General features: G+C 42.1%; 2 protein-coding genes and 1 non-coding gene across 9 annotated transcripts in view; 1 reads left to right on the forward strand and 2 right to left on the reverse strand.

Moving 5' to 3' along the window:
• The window catches only part of fbxw10 (F-box and WD repeat domain containing 10), an 18,922-nt gene extending 11,866 nt beyond the window's left edge, over positions 1-7,056 (reverse strand). Inside the window, exons 1-3 of the mRNA XM_061966386.1 lie at positions 6,410-7,056; positions 775-909; positions 404-534 (exon numbers count right to left, since the gene is read on the reverse strand). Coding sequence (XP_061822370.1) covers positions 404-534; positions 775-909; positions 6,410-6,881 — 738 coding nt within the window. The 5' untranslated portion in view covers positions 6,882-7,056. The remainder of the gene's footprint in view (positions 1-403; positions 535-774; positions 910-6,409) is intronic.
• On the forward strand, positions 6,950-23,176 carry LOC133610253 (histone-lysine N-methyltransferase PRDM9-like). Of its 7 annotated transcripts, none has more exons than XM_061966380.2 (7): positions 6,950-7,034; positions 9,923-10,033; positions 14,772-14,855; positions 14,929-15,206; positions 17,698-17,765; positions 19,514-19,704; positions 21,237-23,176. In XM_061966380.2, the coding sequence occupies exons 1-7, from the start codon at positions 6,995-6,997 to the stop codon at positions 23,042-23,044; spliced, it is 2,580 nt and encodes an 859-aa protein (XP_061822364.1). In that variant the 5' UTR covers positions 6,950-6,994; the 3' UTR covers positions 23,045-23,176. The 7 variants fall into 7 exon arrangements, with proteins under 7 accessions (XP_061822364.1, XP_061822365.1, XP_061822366.1 ...); XM_061966381.1 differs by lacking the exon at positions 6,950-7,034 and adding an exon at positions 7,392-7,532; XM_061966382.1 differs by lacking the exon at positions 6,950-7,034 and adding an exon at positions 7,925-8,008.
• Positions 7,149-7,219, reverse strand: trnag-ccc (transfer RNA glycine (anticodon CCC)). Its single transcript has one exon. It is a non-coding gene; the product is annotated as a tRNA-Gly (tRNA).
• Positions 23,177-24,203: the final 1,027 nt, after the last annotated feature.

Below are 24,203 nucleotides of genomic sequence, written 5' to 3' on the forward strand. Positions count from 1 at the left end.
AATAACTGAACAACCCTGCAGTGTCAACATAAACAAGCATCAAATAAATATACTTGCATGTTTCTCACACATACAAAGTCTCCAAGGCAGAAGAAGTGTATTAGAAAGTATTCAGTAACAAACGTGTCCGCATCATTCCATTCATGAAATACGTGTTCCAACCAAAAAAAAAACATTACCACACCACTTCAATTTAAAGACAGCATAAATCACTCATAAGGCTATCTCACTTCATCAAGCCTTTTCTAAAATGCTACATTCCTGCTGATATCGTACCAGGGTCAATATCGGTATCGGCAAATACTCAAGGCTCCAATATCCGTATCAAGAAACAAAAATGTCGTACAGGGACACCCCGACTGTAGTAGTGATGTCACAACCTGATCAACTAGGCTCCGCCCACCTTCATCATGGCCTCCACCTGCTCCACGTAGGCCTTCCGGAAGCGTATTTCCTCCATAGTCTCCCCCGCCAGGCGCTTCCAGTACTTGCAGACCTTCATGCAGCGCTTCAGCATCTGCTCGTCCATCATGGCTGACACAAAAACAAAAAAAGGGATCAGCCCAGTGGGCGGGGCTTGCTTATTATCTATTTCCTTCATTGAACCAAATCTGCCTAGCAACAAGTGGCCAAAACCTCTCTGCTAACTAGTTAAATTGTTACACAGCGCCACAGGTTGCCGGGGGTTACCGCTTTAACTGCGATCGCCATGGCAACAGGAGCTCCTTTTTTTTTTTTTCCAAGGCCGCACACAAACCAGAAATGTCCACGTACCCAAAATCCTCTTGGACACGTCTGCAGGAAGACTGCCCAAGATGTCTCGGTTTTTGATGGGCTCGGGTGTGGACTTTGCGAAGGTGACGACAGGATCGTGCAAGTCTTCATCGCTGTCACGATCAGGGCTGCACACTGAAAATCAAATGAATAGTTCAAAGTTATTTCCTCTTGTCTGTATGTGTATCAAAAAATATATTACAAAAACGGCGCCCAAACGAATGACTCACAAGTGGGAATCGGTTCCCATCATACGCTTAAGAGTCGTTCAAAAGACTCGATTCATTCGCTAACGTCACATTTCAGTGCATTACCAAGTGGGACAAAAGGTGATAGAAGAAAGGTAGAATATAATAAATATATATATATTATGTTTGCATCTCATAGCACATAATTGTGATGCGTTCAAGGGGCCTTGATTAAAGTTCGGAACGGAGGCGTCACACAGTTTTAAAGACACATGAGGCATGATTATAATAATAATAAACAGATTAAGGACGTATTATTATTAGAGATGTCCGATAATGGCTTTTTTGCCGATATTGTCCAACTTTTAATTACCGATTCCGATATCAAGCGATAGCGATATATACAGTGGTGGAATGAACACATTATTATGCCTCATTTTGTTGTGATGCATTAAACAATGTAACAAGGTTTTCCAAAATAAATCAACTCAAGTTGTGGAAAAAAAGTGCCAACATGGCACTGCCATATTTATTATTGAAGTCACAAAGTGCATTCTTTTTTTTAACATGCCTCAAAACAGCAGCCTGGAATTTGAGACATGCTCTCCCTGAGAGATCATGAGGAGGTCGAGGTGGGGGGGTAGGGGGTAGCAGGGGGGGGGGGGGGGGGTTCTGGGTATTTGTTCTGTTGTGTTTATGTTGTGTTACGGTGCGGATGTTCTCCCGAAATGTGTTTGTCATTCTTGTTTGGTGTGGGTTCAGTGTGGCGCATATTTGTAACATTGTTAAACTTGTTTATACGGCCACCCTCAGTGTGACCTGTATGGCTGTTGACCAAGTATGCATGGCATTCACTTGAGCTTGAGAAAAGCCGTAGATATTATGTGACTTTAAGGATTATTGGCGCTCTGTACCTCTCCCTACGTCCGTGTACCGCTCCGTAAAGTCATAAATGTTACTTTTTGAAACCGATACTGATCATTTCCGATATCACATTTTAAAGCAATTATCTCAAATTAATATTCTAAGGGCTATGGGCTACTAATACTACTTGAAGGATATTGCAGTCTAAAACAGCACATTTGTCAATATATGTCCATAAAGACATGGATGACAGAGTCTGGTGTGGATGAACTTGACTGGCCTGCACAGAGTCCTGACCTGAACTCTGATAGAACACCTTTGGGATGAATTAGAACGGCGACTGAGAGCCAGGCCTTCTCCACCAACATCAGTGTGTGACCTCACCAATGCGCTTTTGGAAGAATGGTGTAAAATTCCTATAAACACACTCGGCAACCTTGTGGACAGCCTTCCCAGAAGAGTTGAAGCTGTAATAGCTGCAAAAGGTCGTATTGAACCCTATGGGTTAGGAATGGGATGGCACTTCAACTTCATGTGTGAGTCAAGGCAGGTGGCCAAATACTTTTGGCAATATAGTGTATATATATATATATATATATATATCCATCCCTCCATCCATTTTCTACTGCTTGTCCCTTTTGAGGTCGCGGGGGGTGCTGGAGCCTATCTCAGCTGCATTCAGGCGGAAGGCGGGGTATACCCTGGACAAGTTATATATATATATATATAATTACATTTTATATTAAACGAGATCAACTTCTGGACTTTGATTGATTGATTGAAACTTTTATTAGTAGATTGCACAGTACAGTACATATTCTGTACAATTGACCACTAAATGGTAACACCCCAATAAGTTTTTACACTTCTTTAAGTCGGGGTCCACATTACGGTAATCAATTCCTGGTACAAATATAAAGTCAATATAATGTCAATATATATATATATATATATATATATATATATATATATATATATATATATATATATATATATATATATATATATATATATATATATATATATATATATATATATATATAAAACGCTTGTATGCGCTTTTTTGTTCAACCCAGTTGTTTATATGGCAAAAAATATATATATATATATATAATTACAGTGTATATATATATATATATATATATATATATATATATATATATATATATATATATATATATATATATATATATATATATATATATATATATATATATATATATATATATATATATGAAGATATTAATATCTGCCAAAGTGGAATATTTGATGTGAAGTAATTGGTGACTTAAATTGGTCAATAATTCATAACAATATTGATTTTAATTTTTTTTTTTTTTCCCCTAGCAATGACAGGTTTTCAACCACTAAAATGTGTGCAGGATCCAAAATGACCCCTACTCATAAAAGTGTTAAAAAATAAGTCAGACTTTTTTCTTTTACTTTTATTGCTTAAGTTTCTATCAACTTCAGATCAATCCGTCGATTACAAGTTCCTATTACTTTTCGTAATGTTTGTTTATCATATGCTCCTTTTTTATTTATTTTTTATAGAAAACTTGGTTTTGTATGCAGCAAACGCGCAAAATATGCAGAATATTTCCAAGTGGAATATTTGATGTGAATATTTTGGAGCTCTAAATAGTTCAATAATTCATAACAACTTTGATTTTAATGAATTCATATTTGTTAAGCATGGCAGTTTAAAAAAAAAAATCCTCTAAAAATCATAAAAGTGATTTAAAAAAAGAAGTCATACATCCTCATCATCATACGGAGCCCCTAAAGGGACATGGGGGACATTTTTATTTTTATAATTTATTTGTATTTATTTATTTTGTTAGACATGTATCTCGTGAGATAAATGTCTAAAACAAAAAAATTATAATACAAAAATTATTAAAAAAAATATATTTTTTTTATAACTTTATAAATAGTTTCTCGTGCGCACGAGATACATGTCTAAAAAAAATCTAATAAAAATAAAAATGATTTAAAAAAATGTTCCCACATGTCCCTTTAGGGGCTCCGTATCATCATCATCCTTATCATTAAAAAAATAAGTCATACATTTATTTTACATTTTCTCGTTACATTCCACCTCTTTGCTCTTTAATTCCACGTTTTAATGTATTTTTTTATAGTATTTTAAATATCAATCAATCAATCCATGTTTACTTATATAGCCCTAAATCACAAGTGTCTCAAAGGGCTGCACAAGCCACAAGGATATGCGTCTCGGGCATACTTGCCAACCCTCCCGGATTTTCCGGGAGACTCCCGAAATTCAGCGCCTCTCCCGAAAACCTCTCGGGACAAATTTTCTCCCGAAAATCTCCCGAAATTCAGGCGGACCTGAGTGACGTGTCGACAGCCTGTTTTCAAGTCCGCTTTCCCACAATATAAACAGCGTGCCTGCCCAATCATGTTATAACTGTAGAATGATGGAGGGCGAGTTCTTAGTTTCTTATGTGGGTTTATTGTTAGGCAGTTTCATTAACGTCCTCCCAGCGCGGCAACAACACACAACAGCAGTCACGTTTTCGTCTACCGTAAAGCAGTTGGTCTGCCGTAAACAGCAATGTTGTGACACTCTTAAACAGGACAATACTGTACCATCTACTGTACATGCATATGTGACAATAACATCTAGGGCTTTTAGAGAGTGCAGTGCACAACTGCGCACACAACAAGGAGACCAAGCAGAATGCATCATCAGAGAGGGTGTTCAGCATGGTTAGAAAAATAGTGACAGAGAATAGAACAAGGATGGACAATTCAACTCTTAACTCAACAATGAGTAGATGAGTGTTATGTGTGTGTATATGTGTAAATAAATTAACACTGAAATTCAAGTATTTCTCTTATTTATATATAATCTGAACCTTGGCATTTACCGTGATGACGGACTGGCAGTGTGTCGCGCCTCGCCAAGGAGCAGCGAGAATACCAAGAAGCGCATATGCCAAATTTTCAAAGAGAACGGCCTACGGATCACGATTGAAGCCAACAAGCAAACCGTCAACTTCCTTGATGTCACTTTCAACCTGAGAAATAACAGCTACCAACCATTCACGAAACCCAACACAACACTCCAATACGTGCACCATGACAGCAACCACCCACCCACCACCACGAAAAGAATACCTACCGGAATTAATAAAAGGCTATCGATGCTGTCATCTAGCAAAGCTGAATTTGACCAAGCAACCCCCCCGTACCAAAAAGCCCTTGATGAAAGCGGATACAATTTCACCCTCACCTATGAACCCACGCCAGGAAACCAACCGAAAAAGAACAGAAAACGAAACGACATCATCTGGTACAACCCCCCATACAGCAAAAACGTCTCAACTAACATTGGACACAAATTCCTCAATCTGATTGACAAACACTTTCCCAAAGACAACACCCTAAGAAAAGTATTCAACAAGAACAACATTAAATTGAGCTACAGCTGTATGAACAATATACGACAAATCATCTCAAACCACAACAAAACAATTGCAAATGAGCCGTCGGCCCCCGGACAGAGCGACTCCAAAACCAACAAAGGTTGCAACTGTCGAAAGAAACCTGATTGCCCTCTCAACGGGGGGTGCTTACAAACATCAGTTGTCTACCAATCTAAGGTAACACGCAAGGACATTAACACATCCGACACATATGTAGGATTAACCGAGGGAGAGTTCAAAACCAGATGGAACAATCACAAGGCTTCTTTCAGGAACCAAAACCTGCGGAATACCACAGAACTCAGCAAACACATTTGGGACCTCAAAGACAATAATGTTGAATATTCAATAACATGGCAAATTCTTGCATCCAGCACACCTTACAATAGTGGTAATAAAAGATGCAACCTATGCTTGAAAGAGAAACTGTTTATTATTTACCGTCCAGACCTGTCATCCCTCAACAAGCGCAGCGAAATTGTAACAGCATGCCGCCACAGACGGAAACACCTCCTAGGTAACACATGAGCCAATCACCACGCCCCTACGCCAGCCTGTACCCACCCACTCTGTGCCCTATATAAACCATGGTATGTGAATGCTCCCATTAAAATCTCCTGATGATTGAGGGTACCCCCCCTCATAAAACAGGCCTGTAGAGATGAAGTAGTCTTGTGATTTTTTTCCCCACACATACATATATATATATATATATATATATATATATATATATATATATATATAACTAGAATTCACTGAAAGTCAAGTATTTCTTATATATATATATATATATATATATATATATATATATATATATATATATATATATATATATATATATATATATATATATATCGGAGGTCTCAAGGTTGGCATGTATGGTCTCGGGTCATTAAAAAAACTAGCTGCGGGCAGCAAACGGCCCCCTGGGGCCGCACTGTGGACACCACTGGCCTATACATGCATTATTGTATGCATTATTATTATTATTATTATTATGCATTATTATTATTATTACTATACATGCATTATTGAGCGCCAATGTCAAGTCTTCTTTTCATGAAGCAATTAATATTTAGGAGTATTTTTGTGTTTTTTTGACAGTATTTTTTGATGATGAACTTCTACCTTTAGTTTGTTCCTCCAGCTGTCGTTTGAGTCTGACCACGACCACGCCGATCAGATGCTTGGCCATGCTGAGCAGTTCTGGGTCACACTGCAACAACAGGTGGCAAAGGTACCGAAGCTGGACCGAATCCGGGCTGGTGTCGAACCAGTACCAGATGTCTCTGACCAGAGGCGCAGGCTGCGCCTTCTTGTCCAGACGCGCGTAAAACTCGGGCAAGGTTTGCCTCTTGGACTGCGAGTAGCTCAGCAGGTTCCAGGAGGTGAGGCGCAGGGACGTCTGCAGGTTCTCCAGGACCGGCACGCTGCGGCAGCGCAGCAGAACCCCCACGACGAACCTCCTCCTGGGCTCGTCCGAGAGCTTCCACAGGTCCTGCAGGGGCTCGGCGGCTTTGGGCGTGAAGAGGCAGGGGGGACACATGCAGCACGGGGCGTCCATGCTGGAGCAATCGGGCGGCGGGGGCCGGGAGTCCATTCTCGGACCTTGCTGCTTGTTTGGGCGTCGTTACCGGGCGGGGCTTGTTACTACATGGTCACGGACTGCCTTCCCCCAGAAAGGACCACACTTGATCAACATTTGTCCAGATAATGCAGGTCTGGTGGAAGTGTGAGCAGCGTCTTCATGAAGGTTCGAAACGCGCTTAAAACGACACATTTCAAAGGTGACGACGTTTTAAATAACTTTAAAATGCTCACATGACGATGAAAAAAACATTGATATTTTGGAGGGAAAAAAAATACGTGCGCCGCCCGGGAATCGAACCCGGGTCGCAAGAATGGGAATCTTGCATGATACCACTACACCAGCGGCGCTATACTGGATGTCTCCTACAAATAATATATACTTTAAAAAAACGTCTATGTTTGTATTTTTTTGTGACGTTGAAGTAATGGCGGATATACATCATTAATATACAATCAACGTAAATATAAACAAGGTATCGACTGTGACGCTTCTCGACTTTTTTTTATTTGGAACGGACGACTTTTACTCCCAAAGTCTTCACACATGAACTTCCAGCTAGCTACTTTCGTTTTAACGTATTTCCAACAATTCGGATGAAATAGACGCATTTGAAGTACAAACAGGTTCATCCAACGTCTACATAAATGTCGATTTATGAAAGTAAGGCCTACATTTTCTACTTGGCTTAATGGTTTACAATTATCAATCAAATCTTGGAGAATGATTAAGAGTACAAGCCCCTTAAATTGATATCTCTGTTAAAAACATTTAATGTGATTTAGGTAGCCCCTTTTTGTATTATTATTATTTAATACTCTATCTGTATTGTCTTTCCTTGGTGTTGAAAGTGCCTTGACTTTTGTGTGAATTATAAATGTATGTTTGTTGTTCAATAAAAATAAAAAAAATAATAAAATAAAATAAAAAAAAAGGTTATGGACGTGACTCCTAAATCGGAACAGACGGCTTTTACTCCGAAAGTCTTCACCCGTCAACTTCCGGATAGTCGTTCAGTCTGCTAGCTAGTTTCGTTTTTAACGTATTTCCGGTGTCGGATGTAAACAATTCGGATGAAATCGACGCATTTTGAGTACAAACAGGTTGTCGAACCTCTACATAAATGTCGATTTATGAAAGTAAGGCCTACATTTTCTAATTGGCTTAATGGTTTACAATTATCAATCAAATCTTGGAGAATGATTAAGAGCACAAAAGCCCTTGAATTCGATATCTCTGTTAAAAACATTTAAAGTGATTTAGGTAGCCCTTTAAAAAAAAAAATATTATTATTATTATGTAATGCTCTATCTGTATTTGCTTTTGTTTTATTTCCTTGATGTTGAAAGTGCCTTGACTTTTGTGTGAATTATAAATGTATGTTTGTTGTTCAATAAGAAAATATGAACGTGACAGACGGAACAGACGGCTTTTACTCCGAAAGTCTTCACACATCGACTTCCGGCGAGGCGTTCAGTCGGCTAGCTAGTTTCGTTTTAACATATTTCCGGTGTCAGATGTAAACAATTCGAATGAAATCGACGCATTTCAAGTACAAACAGGTCGTCGAACGTCTACATAAATGTCGATTTATGAAAGTAAAGCCTACATTTTCTAATTGGCTTAATGGTTTAATGGTTTCACACATCAACTTTTTTTTTTTTTTAATTATTATTATTTCATAGTCTATCTGTATTTGCTTTTGTTTTCTTTCCTTGATGTTGAAAGTGCCTTGACTTTTCTTTTTTTTCTTTTTTTTTCTTTAGTTGATTTGGAACATGAACACACTTACATCATAATACATCACACAATTTCATATCACTTCATTTGACATCATGCCCGAAAAGGAGTAGGAAGAAGCAAAGCTTATTTAATCCTACCCCTTTCCCACTTCAAGCGTTTACAAATATATAGAATCATTTACTGACCTTTTTATATAATAAAATAACATCTATGAATTAGTATACAACAGTTTTGTAATATGTAATTAATTAATTAATTCAGTCATTATTAACATACTGAGATGAAGAATATCTTATTTTCAATAAGGTTGAAAGTATTTCTCATAATTCTTCTTCTTTGTCCTCTGTAAGCACTATTATTTTGAACAACCTCTTAAACTGGATCATATCAGTACAATTTTTAACTTCTTTACTTAATCCATTCCATCATTTAATTCCACATACTGATATGCTAAAAGTTCTAAGTGTTGTACGTGCATATAAATGTTTTCAATTATTTTTTCCTCTAAGGTTATATTTCTCCTCTTTAGTGGAGAAGAATTGTTGTACATTCTTTGGTAGCAGGTTATAGTTTGCTTTGTACATCATTTTAGCTGTTTGCAATTTGACCAAATCACCAAACTTTAATATTTCTGACTTAATAAATAAAGGGTTTGTGTGTTCTCGATATCCAACATGATGTATTATTCTAACTGATCTTTTTTGTAACACGGTTAGCGAATGTAGCGCACATTTGTAGTTATTTCCCCATATTTCTGCACAATAACTCAGATATGGTAACACTAGCGAGCAGTAGAGAATATGTAGTGATTTTTGGCCAAGGACATATTTTGCTTTATTCATTATTGAAATGTTTTTTGCCACCTTATGTTGTATGTTTTGTATATGAGATTTCCAGTTCATTTGATCATCTATTAATACTCCCAAAAATCTAGTTTCTTTGACCCTTTCTATGTCTACTTCGTCTATTTGTATTTGTGTATGATGCTCTTTTCTACTATTACCAAATAGCATTATTTTAGTTTTACTGAGATTCAAAGATTGTGTAAATTATAAATGTATATTTGTTGTTCAATAAATAAAAAAAGGTTATGAACTTGACGCCTAAATCGGAAAAGACGGCTTTTACTCCGAAAGTCTTCACCCATCAACTTCCGGACAGGAGTTCGGTCGGCTAGCTAGTTTCGTTTTTTAACGTATTTCCGGTGTGTGTTTTTTTTTTTGCGGACTGTCCGAACAAGCTTCTCGTCGGTGAGTTAAAACACTCAAGTGGACGTTTCCTAAACGATAACGTTGTCTTTGTTCCCGCAGAGCGAGTACGCCCCATGTCGAGCGCGACCAACGCCGTGGAGTGGGTCGAGTCCACCGGGGCTGTTTTCATCATAGAAGGCTGCCTTCCGGCGGACAGCATTACTACAGCAGGTTCGCACACTGTCAAAAGTAACATCTAATAACTAGTTGTTACATGGTGAAATATTGTAATATTTAATTTTGACTGAATGGTGTGCTCGCACCGCCTATATTTTTAATTACTCATTTTTGACGGAAAAGTCACTGTTCTACATATCCGCTGGGGGGCGCTGTTTCCGTGAATGTGGCTCCGGGCGAAAGTCGCAGAAGAAGCCCCCCCCAAAAAATAAAAAACAAACATGGCGGAGGCGGGCGGTGAAGTTATTCATCTGAAAGACGCGCCAGCGTCGTTGAAATCCAAAGTGTGGGTTCACTTTGGCTTTTATAGCGCGGACGGCACAAAGCTGGACAAGGACTTTGCCGTGTGCAAGAAGTGTCTCACCAGGATACGATACACGGGCAGCACGACGAACATGCACAGCCACCTGGCGCACCACCACCCGGAGCTGTGTAAGACAAATGTTGTATTTATTTGTACTCAAAGTTAAGAACTATTGTAGGCCACAATACGGTTAGCATGTGTCGACTACCAAGTTAAGACGGCTGCAAAATTGGCAGCATGTTAGCTTTAAGTTAGCATACTTACAGTTAGCATGTTTCAAGTACTAAGTTACATTATTGTTGGCAGGTGTCAACTACTAAGTTTGATGACTCTGTGGTGTATGGCTGGAAAATTGGCTCAAAAAAAGTTCGCATGCTAGCTTAACATTAGTATAGGCGAGGGCGGACCTACGTCACTTCCGCCTGCCAATCCCCGAGCAACCGGTCGCCATATTGAATTCGTTGAAAACAAACCAGCTCACAGCGAACACAGCATTTACAGAAAAGGCATTTAACGAGGTTTCACGGCATTTTAAACTGTTCTAAATGGCGTATGATTATGTAAATAGTAGAGATGCGCGGATAGGCAATTATTTCATCCGCAACCGCATCAGAAAGTCGTCAACCATCCGCAATCCACCCGATCTAGCATTTGATCAGAACCGCATCCGCCCACCATCCGCCCGCACCCGCCCGTTGTTATATATCTAATATAGACGATGCTAGGCATTAGTGAGGTTATAAAGCTTTTGCCTGTTAAAGAAAGGAGACTGATCCAATGCAGCACAGACATTCGCGTGCCACGCTGTCACGACCCAGACGCACACCAGTGCGCAATCATATGGGAGCCGCGCTGAGCGCACCTCCAAGCGCGTCTCGCTGCCGGCGACGGCCGGGTATATGGGCCCGACGCTCCAGCGCCATCCATTTTCAGGGCTAGTTGATTCGGCAGGTGGGTTGTTACACACTCCTTAGCGGGTTCCAACTTCCATGGCCACCGTCCTAGCTGCTGTCTATATCAACCAGGGTGAGCCCCACCCCTTTCGTGAGCGCACTGCGCGCGGAGTGACCCCTGTTACGAGCCCCCGGCCACGGGGGTGGCGGGCAGGTAAGCTGCTTACCTGCTGCGCGTGACGCCGGCCGCGGCGAAGGCGGACGAGGCGGGGTGTCGGTGCGGTGGGCGCGGTGGTGACCCTGGACGTGCGTCGGGCCCTTCTCGCGGATCGCCTCAGCTACGGCTCTCGGTGGGGCCCTCTCGGGGGAAGGGGCCTCGGTCCCGGACCCCGGCGAGGCGTCGGGGGCCTTCTCCGCTCCGTAAAAGTGTCCATCTCTTTTTTTTTTCTTCTTCTGTTGTGGCATATGCTGCAGGTGCCTGCTCGTTTTTCGTATGTGGGTAACAACATTTAACTATGTATATATATTTACCAATTGGTTTAACTGCCACCCGCCTGAATCTATTTAAAATCTAATTTTTTTTTATTTAAATCACCCGACCCGCTGATAAAATCTAATTTTTTAAAATTTCATCCGCCCGATCCGCGGATAATCCGCGGACTCCGCGGTTGTGCCCGCAAACCGCGCATCTCTAGTAAATAGTCTTTCCAGTGAGGCTAGGTTAAGATAGGAGTTAAAATGTTCTGTAGTTGGATTAAACGACTGCCCTTACCGCCTTCCAGCAGATGCGTGGACTGATAATCCTACACAATGGAATTTGGAAATCTTTATGTCCACCTCACAAGCGCACCAGGTCGGTTGTTAGCTTGAAAAAATATTGAGAGATTTGAGGGCTACAACTACAAGTCATGTTTGATTACAACAAAGGAGACTTGCAGACAGCATTTTACGACTGTCTTGAAAAGTTGATCAAATGGCAACATGAAAATGATAGGGTTTATTGGTTTTTAAAAACCCAACCGTTAAGTGCAAATTTAAATGAAACCGGTTTTCGAAAATAGCCTTTCTACCGTATGTTATTGTTGTGCAACAACAACAACTTCAGCTGTCCAACGTTATTCAGTAAAAATTCAACGGGTTCAACATTAGCATGGACGGTATAGCCAAGTTGTGGTTAAGAAGGTGGATTTTTGTTCCTTATATTTACCAGAAACGAAGTGATCCGAACACACGACCCGGGATTTTGGGGGACTCCAGTGAGAACCGTCCTCGTTTTCCCGGTGTAAAGCTGCGAGCCATTTGTCTCGTCTCTGTGGGCTTTTAGCACGCTTTGGCAGAACAAAATACCACCTTTTGTTTCCCCTCTTTCCAGTTGTGGTTTGCACAACCAAAAACAACACAGTTTTTTGGCATTTTGGAGGCAGAATGATGGGTTTAATCAGCGCAGGTCGACAGGTTAAAGAGTAATGGCGACGGTTTGTTTTCAACGCCAGTCAGGTTGCTATGGCTCGAATGTAGCTCAGTTGCCCTGCCCTATATGTACAGCTTGCATTTTTCAAGGAGCAAGTAATATGACTCCTCTGTGTACAGCTACAAAATTAGCTATAAAAAAAGTTAGCATGTGTCAACTACCAAGTTATGACTCTGAGGTGGACAGCTGTAAAATTTGCCAAAAATTAGCATGCTAACAGCTAGCATGTTATAAGTACGAAATTATGACTCTGAGGTGTACGGCAACAAAATTAGCTTTTAAAAATCATCACGTGTCAACCACCAAGTTATGGCTGAGGTGTATGGTTGCAACATTGGCTAGAAAAGTTAGCATGCTAGCTTAGCATTAGCATACTTACAGCCTGCATTTTTTAAGTACCACGTTATATGGCTCCTCGGCGTACAGCTACAAAATTAGCTATAAAAAAAGTTAGCATGTGTCAACTACCAAGTTATGACTCAGAGGTGGACAGCTGTAAAATTTGCCAAAAATTAGCATGCTAACAGCTAGCATGTTATAAGTACGAAATTATGACTCTGAGGTGTACGGCAACAAAATTAGTTTTTAAAAATCATCACGTGTCAACCACCAAGTTATGGCTGAGGTGTATGGTTGCAAAATTGGCTAGAATACTTAGCATGCCAGCTTAGCATTAGCATACTTACAGCCTTCATTTTTCAAGTACCAAGTTATATGGCTCCTCGGCGTACAGCTACAAGATTAGCTAAAAAAAAAAAGTTTGTATGTGTCAACGACCAAGTTATGACTCTGTGGTGGACCGCTGTAAAATTAGCTTTAAAAAAGTTAGCATGCTAACAGCTAGCATGTTTCAAGTACCAAGGTATATGACTCTGAGGTGTGCGGCTACAAAATTGGCTAAAAAGTTAGCATGCTAATGTTAACACGCTTGTAGTTAATGTGTCAACTTCCAAGTTGCATGACTGAGGTGTATATCTGCTAAAAAAATTGCATGCTAATGTTAAAGTTAAAGTCCCAATGATTGTCACACACACACGAGGTGTGGTGAAATTTGTCCTCTGCATTTGACCCATCCCCTTGATCACCCCCTGGGAGGTGAGGGGAGCAGTGGGCAGCAGCGGTGCTGCGCCCGGGAATCATTTTTGGTGATTTAACCCCCAATTCCAACCCTTGATGCTGAGTGCCAAGCAGGGACGTAATGGGTCCCATTTTTATAGTCTTTGGTATGACTCGGCCGGGGTTTGAACTCACAACCTACCGATCTCAGGGCGGACACTCTAACCACTAGGCCACTGAGTAGGTGTTAACATGCTACTACTAATAATAGACTGTATTTATATTATTCACATGGGAATAATGCTGTATAATAGACTGTATTTATGTTATTCACATGTAAATAATGCTGTATAATAGACTATTTATATTATTCACATGTGAATAATGCTGTATAATAGACTGTATTTATGTTATTCACATGTGAATAATGCTGTATAATAGACTGTATTTAATTTATATTATTCAAATGTAAAAATACCTTAATGTTTATTGTCTATTGTGAGCGAACTGTGGTGCTGAATTTCCCCCAGGGATCAAGAACATACTTTCTATTCTATTCTATTCTATTCTAACATGCTCTAAGTAAACCTTTCATACACAAACTTTTGTCATTAGTATTGTTTTACTAGGGGTGTAACGGTACACAAACATTTCGGTTCGGTACGTACCTCGGTTTAGAGGTCACGGTTCGGTTCATTTTCGGTACAGTAAGAAAACAACAAAATATATATTTTTTGGTTATTTATTTACCAAATGTGTAAACAATGGCTTATCCTTTTAACATTGGGAACACTATAATCATTCTGCCCATGTTAATCAACATTAAACTGCCTCTAGTTGTTGCTCAGATTAAATCAAACTTTTCTTCAACATTAAACAGTTTCAAGTCAAGTCATCATGCTTCATTTATTACAGCATTTGGGAAGCCTGTAGTTGATTTTATGATGTAACTGCTGCACATGCGCCCCCTAGTGGTGACAGCAATGGTTAATGTGTTTCACCTTCCAGTGATTCCGGTGCCAGAGCCAGTGAACTCACCCATCCAGAAGTTGCTGGAGAATGGAGACGACCCAGAGGGCGGAGCAGGCTTTTGTAAGCACGGCCGACGAATAGACGGCGTGAACGTCCGTCGTCAATTCCAACCTTCGCCTTCTTTTTTTCCCAGGCTGTGACGAGTGTCTGATCCTCTTCCAAGACCACGACGACTCGTCCAAGGTGGGCAGCCCCTCCTTTTTCCTCGACTTCCCCGCCAGCGTCGGCGTCCCCCAGAGGGCGCTGTTGACGCTGCCCTACGGCCTGACGGTGGGCAGGTCCAGTATCCCCAGCGGGGGCGTCGGGGTCATCAACCACGGGCCGGAGGTCTCACCCGGGATGCATTTCGGACCGTTTGAGGGCGAGGAGACCACCGTGGAGAACGCCATCACAAGTATCTTCTCTTGGGAGGTGAGACGCTTTGCATTGTGGGTGATAAACATAGGGCTGGACAATTCATCGGATTTCCATTTTAGCTTCTCAGGATCATAAAATATTAAAATTGAAGATGAACGGTCCGCTCAACGTGCATGTCAATTCCTGAGCTTGGTTAAGCGGAAAAAAGGGCACGTCTCTTAGAAGTTTGGGATCTCACCATAGTTAACTTTTATTTGACACAGTGCCAGTATGTCGAATAAATAATCAATAAACAACTAAAATACGTAGAAATTTCCGCTTTCACGTAATGGAGGGCGGAGTCACAGAATTGGCTGACAAAACTGTCACGTTCAAACACTGAGGACATCTATTAAACAAGACAAAAGGCAAGGAATCAAACAGAGACAGAATTCAATTTGGACTCAATATTGAGGAGAGACATGGCCACTGCACTCTCTGTACAGTCCTGCACCACGCTCTGACCAAGAAGGTTTTCGTCTCCTCTTTTATTAGATATTCAATGTTCACGCACCAACACATGTCTCATTAGAAATAGGAAGTATGTAAAACAGTCATTGTTTTCGGTCTCATTGAAGTCCAAGAAGAGGATGTCTCGGGCTGGGCTCTTCCTGGATCCAGCTGGGGCAGGTGTTGGAGGACAATGGATAACCCCTCCCGTCTCCTGACCACGGCAACTTCAAGAGGGCAGCGGGTCGTAAATAGCGTTGACCTCAGTTACCAAATAGTTGGAAGAGAGTTTGTGAAATACTTCAGAGAGAGTTCGTTTAACACTTCAAAGAGAGTTCCTCTGGAAGTTGAGCAGATCCTGCCATCTGTCCGTGTTGAAATCACAGTGGCGTTTTACGAGCCTTCTTCCTCTTGTTAGGCCTCGAAAGACATCATTCATAATACAACGTTTCTTTTGTGATAACTTACAAACAATTATTCCAACAAAAACGCAATCCGCTGTTAAAAAAATGGACATAAATGTGAGTTAAATGCTGTCATTGTGAGAAGGAACATTTTTTGGGAAAAATAATGTTTGAAACCGATTATTTATTGCAACAATTGCGACGATCACTTGATATCGTGACTAAATTAGGAAGCTATGGCTAGCAAAAACAATCATGCACCCTCAACACATCTCATCTGCTCGTGTTGTTGTGAACGACATCATGGCTGTCAGATCAATGTACGAGCAGTCACAACTTGAGTCTCTCTCTATTTTTTACCTGCCTCAAGTTGTCTCCACACTCGTCAAGCTGAGAACAGCAGCACACTTCCCCCTTTCACAATAAAAGCGCTGTTCGCAACTTCCGGTCTGACTGCGATAACAAAATATAGGTTAACAAAAAAAGTACATGATGTAAATATACAAAAAACATTGTGCTTTGACGTAAAATATCGGTCAAAATTGTACAAAAATGTATTGCGCAATAAATGTGGGGATTTTTGATATTAATTACATTTCATTTATGACAGAAAAAACACACCCAATGGTGGTACAATAACTACATTATTTTTTGTAATATATGATATTATATGTAATAATATATATATTATTATATAATATTTTAATTTATTGTTACTATTATTATTTCACTTGTTTATTCTGCACTAATTTATATCCGTTGTTCTTTTAAATGATATTTAATGTTAAGTTTATACTCATCGAGTTATTAATCGAGATCTCAACATCAACAAAAATAATCGTGAATACTTTTTTTTGCCATAATTGTCCGGCTTCTAGTTCAAAGTATCGATACCAGTACGCAAAAGATACATCAATAGGGGACGGCGTGGTGCGGCTGGGAGAGTGGCCGTGCCGGCAACCGGAGGGTTCCTGGTTCGATCCCCACCTTCTACCAACCTCGTCACGTCCGTTGTGTCCTTGAGCAAGACACTTCACCCTTGCTCCTGATGGGTGCTGGTTAGGGCCTTGCATGGCAGCTCCCGCCATCAGTGTGTGTATGGATGAATGTGGAAATAGTGTCAAAGCGCTTTGAGTACCTTGAAGGTAGAAAAGGACTATACAAGTAAAACCCATTTATCATTATGTAAATTTACAAAAAATATTGTGCTTTGATGTAAAACATCGGTCAAAATTGTACAAAGATGTATTGCGCAATAAATGTGGGGATTTTTGCAATTATTACATTTCATTTATGACAGAAAAAGCACACCCAATGGTGGTAAAATAACTACATTATTTGTTGTAACATATTTACATTTTAATTTATTGTTACTATTATTATTTCACTTGTTTATTCGTCACTAATTTATATCCGTTGTTCTTTTAAATTATATTTAATGTTGAGTTTATACTCATCGGGTTATTAATTGGGATATCAATTAAAATAATGGTGATTATTATTTTTGCCATAATTGTCCAGCTTCTAGTTCAAAGTATCGATACCAGTAGGCAAAAGATACATCAATACCTGCTTTTTTTAAATATCGTCAGTACCGAGTACTGTACAACCATTTTGTATCTTCATTAATACTCCCGTGTGTTCCCCTGCAGACGTACAAAGCACAGGATGATTACGCGTACATCGACGCTGCTCCGGAGTCTGTGTCCAACTGGATGAGGTGGTTTGTTGTTGTCTCATAACATCTACCGGTACTTTAACGTGGTGCAACCATCAAATTCTTCCCTCCAACAAGTGTTACAGATCACTGTACGCCAAAACGAGCCCTCATGAGAACAATGTCTTACCCCAATCTGTCTCTCACAGTGTCAGCTATGTTGCTGTGAAATAACTCTGGAACTAATCTGTCACTGGGAATACAGAAAAGCAGTGAAGTTGTCACGTTGTGTAAATGGTCAATAAAAAGAGAATACAACAAATCCTTTTCAACTTATATTCAATTGAATAGACTGCAAAGACAAGATATTTCATGTTAGAACTGGAAAACGTTATTTTTTGCAAATATTAGCTCATTTAGAATTTGATGCTTGCAAAATGTTTCAAAAAAGCTGGCACAAGTGGCAAAAAAGACTGAGGAAGTTGCGGAATGCTCATCAAAGACTTATTTGGAACATCCCACAGGTGAACAGTCTCATTGGGAACAGGTGGGTGCCATGATTGGGTATAAAAGCAGCTTCCATGAAAGGCTCAGTCATTCACAAACAAGGACGGGGCGAGGGTCACCACTTTGTCAACAAATGCCTGAGCAAATTGTTTAAGAACAACATTTCTCAACCAGCTATTGCAAGGAATTTAGGGATTTCACCATCTAAGGTCTCTAATATCATCAAAAGGTTCAGAGAATCTGAAGAAATCGCTGCACGTAAGCCATGATATTACGCACCTTGGATCCCTCAGGCGGTGCTGCATCAAAAAGCGACATCAGTGTGTAAAGGATATCACCACAAGGGCTCAGAAACACTTCAGAAAACCACTGAAAACTACAGTTGGTCGCTACATCTGTAAGTGCAAGTTAAAAATCTACTATGCAAAGCCAAAGCCATTTATCAACAACACCCAGAAACGCTTCGCTGGGCCCGAGCTCATCTAAGATGGACTGATGCAAAGTGGAAAGGTGTTCTGTGGTCTGACGAGTCCACATTTCAAATTGTTTTTGGAAACTGTGGATGTGGTGTCCTCTGGACCAAAGCTAGAGTGAAACAGCATGTGTGATGGTATGGGGGTGTATTAGTGGCCAAGGCATGGGTAACTTACACATCTGTGAAGGCACCATTAATGCTGAAAGGTACATACAGCTTTTGGAGCAACATATGTTGTTATCATGGACGCCCCTGCTTATTTCAGCAAGACAATGCCAAGCAACGTGTTACAACAGCGTGGCTTCATAGTAAAAGAGTGCGGGTACTAGACTGGCCTGCCTGTAGTCCAGACATTGAAAATGTGTGAAGGCTAAAATATGAGAAGGAACAACTTAAGCTGTACATCAAGCAAGAATGGGAAAGAATTCCACTTCAAAAATGTGTCTCCTCAGTTCCCAAACCTTTACTGAGTGTTAAAAGGAAAGGCCATGTAACACAGTGGTAAAAATGCCTTTTTTGCAACGTGTTGCTGCCATTACATTCTAAGTTCATGATTAATTGCAACAAAAAAAATGCAGTTTCTCAGTTCCAACATTGAACATCTTGTCTTTGCAGTCTATTCAAATGAATTGAATTTGTTGTATTCTCTTTTTATTGACCATTTACACAACGTGACAACTTCACTGCTTTTGGCTTTTCCACTAACTCATGCTCACGTCATCATCCTTTTGCTCTACTGTTGACTATGTTAGTTATTGAAGTACCTGTTACTATTTATTGAACAAAATGAGCACAAGTCAAATGACCTTACCTCTTCCTCTTCTTGAAGGTACATCAACGGCGCTCGCAGAAGAGACGAGGCCAACCTGCTGGCGGTGCAGTACAAAGACCGCATCCTGTACCACTGCTGCCGCAGCATCCACGCCGGCGACGAGCTGCTGGTGTGGCCCAGCGACACGCTGCTCGGACGCTTCAGCGCCGCGTGGACGCAAATGTTTCAGATGCGGCTCAAGTCTGCAGGTACTTCCTGTTGCTCACTAGAGATCGACCCATGTGCTTTTTTTCCAGGGCCGTTACCGATTATTAATAGTCCGATAGTTGATATTTTTTATATTGTATCTGCTGATTTAATTCTGTTGTAGTTGTAAAAAAAACAACTATAGAGTGGAACCTCCATTTACGAACTGAAGCGGTTCTTGAACAAGGTTCGCCAACCGAAAGGGTCGTCAAGTGAAAGATTTCCCCGCAAGAAACAATGAATAATTGGTTCTAGCCTTGACAAAAGTCCCTATTTCTTATTCAAGAATGCAATATAATCAGTGTTTTTCAACCTTTTTTGAGCCAAGGCACATTTTTTGCGTTGAAAAAATCTGGAGGCACACCACCAGCAGACGTCATTAAAAAAATGAAACTCAGTTGACGGTAAAAAGTCGTCGTCGCAATTGTTGAATATAACTTTAAAGCATAACCAAGCATGCATCACTATAGCTCTTGTCTCAAAGTAGGTGTACTGTCACCACCTGTCACATCACACCCTGACTTATTTGGACTTTATTGCTGTTTTCCTGTGTGTAGTGTTTTACTTCTTGTCTTGCGCTCCTATTTTAATGGCTTTTTCTCTTTTTTTGTATTTTCCTGTTGCAGTTTCGTGTCTTCCTTTGAGCGATATTTCCCGCATCTACTTTGTTTTGGCAATCAAGAATATTTCAGTTGTTTTTATCCTTTGTGGGGATGTTCGGATGTACTTTGTGGACGCCTTCTCTGCTCCACAGTAAGTCTTTGCTGTCGTCCAGCATTCTGTTTTTGTTTACTTCGCAGCCAGTTCAGTTTTGGTTTAACCCATTTACCATTTAAGGAAAGAAGAAAGTGAATTAATGTTTAAAACTGAACACATTTACATATGCAAATAACAGTGTTTTCTTTTGTATTTTTATGAATTACCGTTTATAATAACCTTTTTCCAAAACACAATATAGAATGTGAGAAATAACAGCTTAATGCTTACATTTATCATTTGTTTTCAAAACAGTTACAAAAATGTGGGACGACTTGATGGGGTCCCTGGGGCCCCATTTTGAAAACCCCTAGCGCCAACACTGTTCTATTACTATAATGGATGTCTAATTGGTTATTAGAAGTTCGACTTGTGCCTTGTTTACTTACTTCCGTGAGGATCCCCTGAAGGTTTTGTAATCAAGCAGCTAAGATGTGCCAAACATGGATAAATGTTTGTAATGGAGGTAAAATGGGTGTCATTTAGAATGTTTTTATGGTGTGTGGATGTATTTTTGTAATATCCACAAAGGTCAGTGAGGCATCACAAATTTTCCTGACATCTCGTGGGCCAATTTGAAAACGTCGGCGGGGTCCACGAGGCCCGCAGGCCCTAGTTTGGACATCCTTGATATGAACCTTTATAGACGGAAAAGAATGTAAATCGAGGTTCCACTCTACGTCAAAATGCCAAATATGGGCGCGGTTGCTAATCGGTCGATCTCCACAGTTGCTGTTCAGAACATCTTCAAAAAGTGATTTCCTCCTCTAATGTGCAGAGAACATCCCACCTGATGTGCCTCAGGTCTTCCTGTGCGTCCGTTGCCAGCTGACCTTCACCACCGAGGCCTTCCTCCAGCGCCACGCCGACCGCTTCCACTCTGCCGAGGTTGAAAACGGCGAAAACGGCCTCCGCGCCTCCTCCTCCCCGACGACGCCGCCGCCGCCGGTCGACGCTGACAAGGTTCTGAGCTGCTCCACCTGCGGCAAGGCCTTCAAGCACGCGTCGTACCTGAAGAGACACGAGCTGTGCGTGCACGCCAACAAGCGGCCGTACTGCTGCACGCTGTGCCGGCGCAGCTTCAACCAGGCGTCGGGCCTGATCCGCCACCAGCTGGCGCACAGGAAGTGCGGCGCGTTGAGAGCGCCGGAAGTGAAGGAGGAGGGTGCCGCGGCGGACGAGCCGAGTGAAGCGACGGAGGCGGAGAAAGGTGCGGAATCAAACCAGGAGGCGGAGAAGGAGCCCAGCGGTTGCTCCGAGTGCGGGAAGTGCTTCCAGAACGACGCCTGCCTGAAGACGCACACGCTGCTGGTGCACGACAAGATGCGCTCCTTTGTGTGCAGCGTCTGCCAGCGCCGCTTCGGACAGTTCAGCGACCTGCAGCGCCACCTCAAGCAGCACCGCCGGCAGCGGAAGGCTCCGCCTCCCGACATGCCCTTCAGCTGCGCCGCCTGCTCGCTCGCCTTCGCCAGCGTGGACCTCCTGCAGCAGCACATCCTCGCCGGTCACTCGGAGGAGAGGCCGGACGAGAGCGACCCCGACTACGTCCCTCGGTCCTCGGAGCGCGCGGAGAAGTGTCAGCGGCCTCGGCGGCACGGCTCCGCCTCCAAGATCTCCGCCATCACGCGGCTCATCGCTCCCAGGCGGCGAGCGTGCAGGAAGAGCGCGCCGGAAGACGAGAAGCCCGCCAAGTGGTTCAGCTGCAACGGCTGCGGGCAAACCTACGCCGACCCGGACGAGCTGCGGGCGCACGCCTGCGTCGACAAGCCGCACGTCTGCTCGCACTGCGGCGCCGCCTTCAGCAAGCGGACCTTCCTCAGGAGACACGAGCAGAACGTCCACCGGACCATCAAGTCCTGCTGCTGCGAGCTCTGCGGCAAAGTCTTCACGGCCGCCGCCGCCCTGGAGAAGCACCAGCAGACGGACGCCTGCAGGAAGTACTACTACTCCTCGGAGCTCTTCTCCTGCCCCCACTGCCAGTTCTCCTTCACCGCCAAGAGCTACCTGGCCAAGCACGTCCGGAGGCACCACCCGCTGACGTACCTGTCCACGCCGCCGGAGGACGGCCAGGAAACCGCCGGGGAGCTCCTGTGCCCGCACTGCGGGAAGCGTTACCTGGGCGCCGGCGCCTTCAAAAGCCACGCCTGCTTCCAGCAGCAGGTGAAGGTGCTCTACCTGTGCAACGACTGCGGCAAGGGCTTCCCCAACCCCAACGCGCTCAAGCGCCACCGCCGCACGCACACGGGCGAGAAGCCCTACGCCTGCCCGCACTGCGGCAAGAGCTTCGCCGAGTCGGGCCAGCTCACCGTGCACACGCGCACGCACACCGGCGAGCGGCCGTACCTGTGCACCAACTGCGGCGAGCGCTTCCGGCAGTCGGGCGACCTGAAGCGGCACGAGCGCAAGCACACGGGCGTGAAGCCGCACGCCTGCGACGAGTGCTGCAAGAGCTTCAGCCGCCCGCAGAGCCTCAAGGCCCACAAGCTGCTGCACCGCGGCCAGCGCCTCTTCTCCTGCGCGCAGTGCGGCAAGAGCTTCTCCCGGAACTACCACCTGCGGAGGCACCACCTGAAGATGCACGCCTAGGAGCCCGGACGGCGGCGTTATGAATATGTAAATAAAAACACGCACATCATCTTCACTGTTGACCATTTAATCCACAAAACAATGCAAAGCATGTGCACTGTACAAGCCTCATTATTATTATTATTATTATTATTATTATTATTTTTAAGAAAAATACTCACAACCATGCCGGTTTTTTTCCCATTAGCCTGATATACATACTTGCCAACCTTGAGACCTCCGAATTCGGGAGATTGGGGGGGTGGGGCCGGGGGCGGGGTTAAGGGGGAGGAGTATATTTATAGCTAGAATTCACCAAAATTAAAGTATTTCTTATATATATACAGTATATATATATATATATGTAAATACCGAATTTTTCTGACTATAAGTCGCAGTTTTTTCATAGTTTAGGAGCGACTTATGTGTGAAATTATTAACACATTACCATAAAATATCAAAGAATATTATTTAGCTCATTCACGTAAGAGACTAGAGTGGTTCTTAACCTTGTTGGAGGTACCAACCCCACCACTTTCATATGCACTTCTTTAGTGACAAATAAAATGTTGGTTTTTTTCCAAATTCAAGACAAAGTTATATGTTTTAGGTAACACTTTAGTATGGGGAACATATTCTAAATAACAAAGACTTAATTTAGAGTTATTTGGACACTAGGGGAACATATTCTAAGTAACAAAGACTTAATTTAGAGTTTTTTGGACACTAGGGGAACATATTCTCATTTTTGAAGGAAGGTGACCGGTTTTTACAAAAAATGTGTTTTGAAGGGGGAATAGCAAACTTCCTGTTGATTTTTGCTGGGGGTTGTCAATTTATGAAATGTAGGTCTAAGTGAGACCTACGGAGAGGTTTTTGTTTCATGTCTCTCCGACCTTCCCAGTGGGAGTTACAGGCAGTTATGTCATTTTTTTCTTCCGAGGAGCAGTTTTTTCTCCGTTTTATTCAAAAATTGCTCTAGAGCGCAATTTTGAGATTTGGGGTTAGGTTTTTTTATTAGACCGCAATTTTTGCCAGTCCTGATGTGTGCGTTCAGTTTGGTGAGTTTTGAAGCATGTTAAGGGGGGTCAAAATACAGCTCAAAGAGGCAAAAGTGACTGTTTTTAGTACTTTTTTGTCTTGAAGGGGGAATTGCCAACTTCCTGTTGATTTTTGCCCG

This window comes from Nerophis lumbriciformis, linkage group LG11 (assembly GCF_033978685.3).
Source record: "Nerophis lumbriciformis linkage group LG11, RoL_Nlum_v2.1, whole genome shotgun sequence".
Lineage (NCBI taxonomy): Eukaryota > Metazoa > Chordata > Actinopteri > Syngnathiformes > Syngnathidae > Nerophis > Nerophis lumbriciformis.